General features: G+C 39.0%; 1 protein-coding gene across 1 annotated transcript in view; it reads left to right on the top strand.

The window, feature by feature from the left end:
- Positions 1–829: 829 nt before the first annotated feature.
- Positions 830–3,312, top strand: part of CBG08178 — a gene marked incomplete at both ends in the record, with an annotated part of 5,778 nt that continues 3,295 nt past the window's right edge. The window contains 5 exons of the mRNA XM_002643256.1: positions 830–860; positions 1,678–1,821; positions 2,140–2,454; positions 2,503–2,757; positions 2,804–2,940. Coding sequence (XP_002643302.1) covers positions 830–860; positions 1,678–1,821; positions 2,140–2,454; positions 2,503–2,757; positions 2,804–2,940 — 882 coding nt within the window. The remainder of the gene's footprint in view (positions 861–1,677; positions 1,822–2,139; positions 2,455–2,502; positions 2,758–2,803; positions 2,941–3,312) is intronic.

Below are 3,312 nucleotides of genomic sequence, written 5' to 3'. Positions count from 1 at the left end.
TGAAGCACTGTATGAGAAATACTCCAAAAACAACGATGAGATCAAAAAATGGGTAGACGAGTATTTCGTATCGCAGCCGGCGGAGTTCTTCTATAGAGACATCCATTCTGTGCGTGAACGTTGGCATGAAGTTGTGAATAATAATGGTGAATACATTTTGGATTGAGGTTATACGGTTTCAAATTTACAATGAATTGTTTGTGTACAAAAAAATCCGGAGTCAAACTTGCCAACCTAATATTACATATATGCTGGAAAAAACAGGAAAATGTTAATTAAATAATTTCTTGTGTTTATGACTCTCTTCTCTTTTTCTAATTTCAAATTTAACGTTCTTATCTTTTCCGCATTTTCATCATCATCTGGTTTTCCTCTCCCCGACTCCACCAAATGGTCGTTCGTACATGTCAATAAACACACAACAATGGGTCCTCGGATCCGGTGGAGCACAAACACACATACACAAGTGGCATATCTTCGGTCGAATTCACTAGATTGTAGAGCAACATCAGACAACTGTCCTCGATTAGATAACACACGCGATTATATGTTGTATCAGAAACGAGTGAGAGACAATTGTGATAAAAGAAAGAGGGGCAATTGTTAGAGAAGGCGGTAGTTCTCAAAATTGAATTCTTCTGATGTTACATGTTTTCTCGCGATAGAAAAACTATCGAATGATTTTTATTGAGTTAAACAAGAATTTAGTAATGTTTTCTCTCTTATACAATGTTTTCAATACCTTTTTACGATCTATTACTTTAATAATCTCACAAATGTTATCTAACTGTTTTCATATTGCAGGGTCCATCACGATAACCGAATGTAAATGCCGTACGTCGGTGTGGGAGCGCAAAAAGGTAACAAACCATTTCTCATTCATCTTCTCATTTATTACCTGCCGAATGTTTTCGTTTTCCTCTCACCATTGATGTGACCTGAACAACTGCTGCAATGATTTGGCGGGTTACCTCTTTCACCTCTCCTTCCGAAGAACATCATAAGCTTCTGAGCCGAATTTTTTTCATGAATGATTGTTTTTCTGATTTTTGAAGCATACTTGTACCGGGCCGGGCTTTTTTTTCCAAATTTTAGAGTCCCTTTGTTTTAAAAGTTTAGAAATGCAAAAAGCCAATAAGGGGGGACCCTCATGTAATTTTTTTTGTTAATCGAACAGCCAAACAAACCATAAAAAAATTTAGGAAAAAATTCTATTGAGAGCTCAAAATTTGGCTTCAAAATACAGAATTTTGATACCGGGGGTAACGGGCCGTACCCTAGCCTTGAAAACTTCCGCAGGCCCGGCCAGGCCCGGCCCGGAACTTTACAAGTATTTTTCAAGCGTCAAACGTTTTCGTGTGTTTGACACAAAACCAATAGTAGGTGTAGACTAGGGTTGGCTATGGGGCAAAATGGGGCGATCCCCGCCCCAGCCCCGCCGCGCCCCGTGCGCTTGTAGCTTTCAGAGTAACCTAGTTGAGTACCCTGAATTGAAAAAAAATAATTCGAAAAGGAAGTTACTGTTTCATACAACAAAAAATTTTTCAACAGGGTGAATCCCCGCCCCGCGTTCGGGGGCTCCCAAATCAAGCGGGGAGCCCCCAACCCTAGTATAGACCAATAAAAATATATCAATCAGGTGTCCGGTATTGAAAAGTTTCAAAAGTTTTGTTACAGCTTCCACAAACTTGACGGGAGGTCCAATGATGAAAGCTTATGCTTTTGTTCTCGCTTTTTTCCTTCTTGGGTTAGGCGTCCTTGCTCTTGGAAAACATCACTCTGGACGACGATTCAACCAGTATAGCAAAGTTTCAATTGATGGTAAGTGTTTCATGATTTATTATAAAATCTTGGGCTTGTCCGGCCGACCCCCCCCTGTTTGTACAGACGCCGATTTTTTTTCCAAGAAGGACAACTTTTCCTTGTTAAGGAGAAAAAAAATTAAAGTTTTTTTTTCATAAAATAGGTAGGCCGGACAAGGTCAAGAAAATTCATCTTTAGGCTCCGCCCGGCCCGTTGCAACGTTGATTTATTCCAAACATTAAACTTTTTAATTCCAAACTTTTTCACTCTACGCGCTAGTGTTACTGGCAGACTATGAGCTTCCTAAAAGTGTCACCGTATTTTGATCAATTTCAGATATTCATGAAACCGATGCGAAAACAATTCAAGACAACATTAAATCCGAAAACATCAAGAAATACCTCCGCATCTTCACACAAGAACCCCATATTGCCGGAACCGATGCTAATAAAAAAGTAGCATATGCTATTGCTAGTGCTTGGACGGAAGCAGGTCTGGAAGATGTACACACCTTGCCCTATGAAGTGTTGTTATCTTATCCAGACTTTGAGAATCCTAATTCGGTTGTTATACAAAATTCAGCCGGGAAAGAAATTTTCCGGAGTAAAGGAGTCAGTCCAGTTATCATCCCCGATGAACAATCAGGAAAATGTTGGTTGCAGATTTTTTTTATTACTATCCCCAAATCGTATATTGCAGACGCGGGGCATCAATGGTTGGCGTATGGGGGTAATGGCACAGTTTCTGCCGACGTCGTCTATATCAATAGAGGAAACGCGAACGATTTCAAAAACCTGAAGTTGATGGGTGTCGATGTGAAGGGTAAAATTGCATTGATGAGATACGGTCATGGTTTTCGAGGTGACAAAGTGTACAAAGCACAACAAGCTGGTGCAATTGGAGCGATTCTGTTTTCTGACACTTCAGATGTTGCCCAAGACGGTGTTGATTCCGGTTAGAAAAACTTGCTTTGAGAGCTTCACTATTTTTATCTGTTCAGAGCATGTTTATCCAAAAACCATCTGGATGCCAAACGAAGGCGTTCAAAGAGGATCATTGATGCATGGTGATGGAGATCCACTCTCTCCTTTTTATCCTTCAAAGAAAGAACTCTTCAAAGGAAGAACTATTGAAGAAGTCGGTTCCTTTTTGACATTTTTTTAATTCTTAACTTTCTTATTCATTTTGATATAATGCATATTGTTAGGATTTCAATTAAACATTTCAAACGAACTCAAATAACAATATTTATACATACCGTAAAACCTCTAATAGAACGACACCCGGATCGTCCACTTTGAGCCTATATATCTCACTTCCTGTGAAAGATATCAAAAAGTGGCTAACTAGTAAAATGTTGCTGATATCCTGATAAACATTTTACTAGTTAACCACTTTTTGATATCTTTCAAAAGAAGTGAGATATATAGGCTCAAAGTGGACGATCCGGGTGTCGTTCTATTAGAGGTTTTACGGTATGTATAAATATTGTTATTTGAGTTCGTTTGA

The sequence above is a fragment of the Caenorhabditis briggsae genome, assembly GCF_000004555.2.
Source record: "Caenorhabditis briggsae complete genome, chrX, whole genome shotgun sequence".
Classification (NCBI taxonomy): Eukaryota; Metazoa; Nematoda; class Chromadorea; order Rhabditida; family Rhabditidae; genus Caenorhabditis; species Caenorhabditis briggsae.
This window is presented reverse-complemented; position numbering and strand designations above follow the sequence as displayed.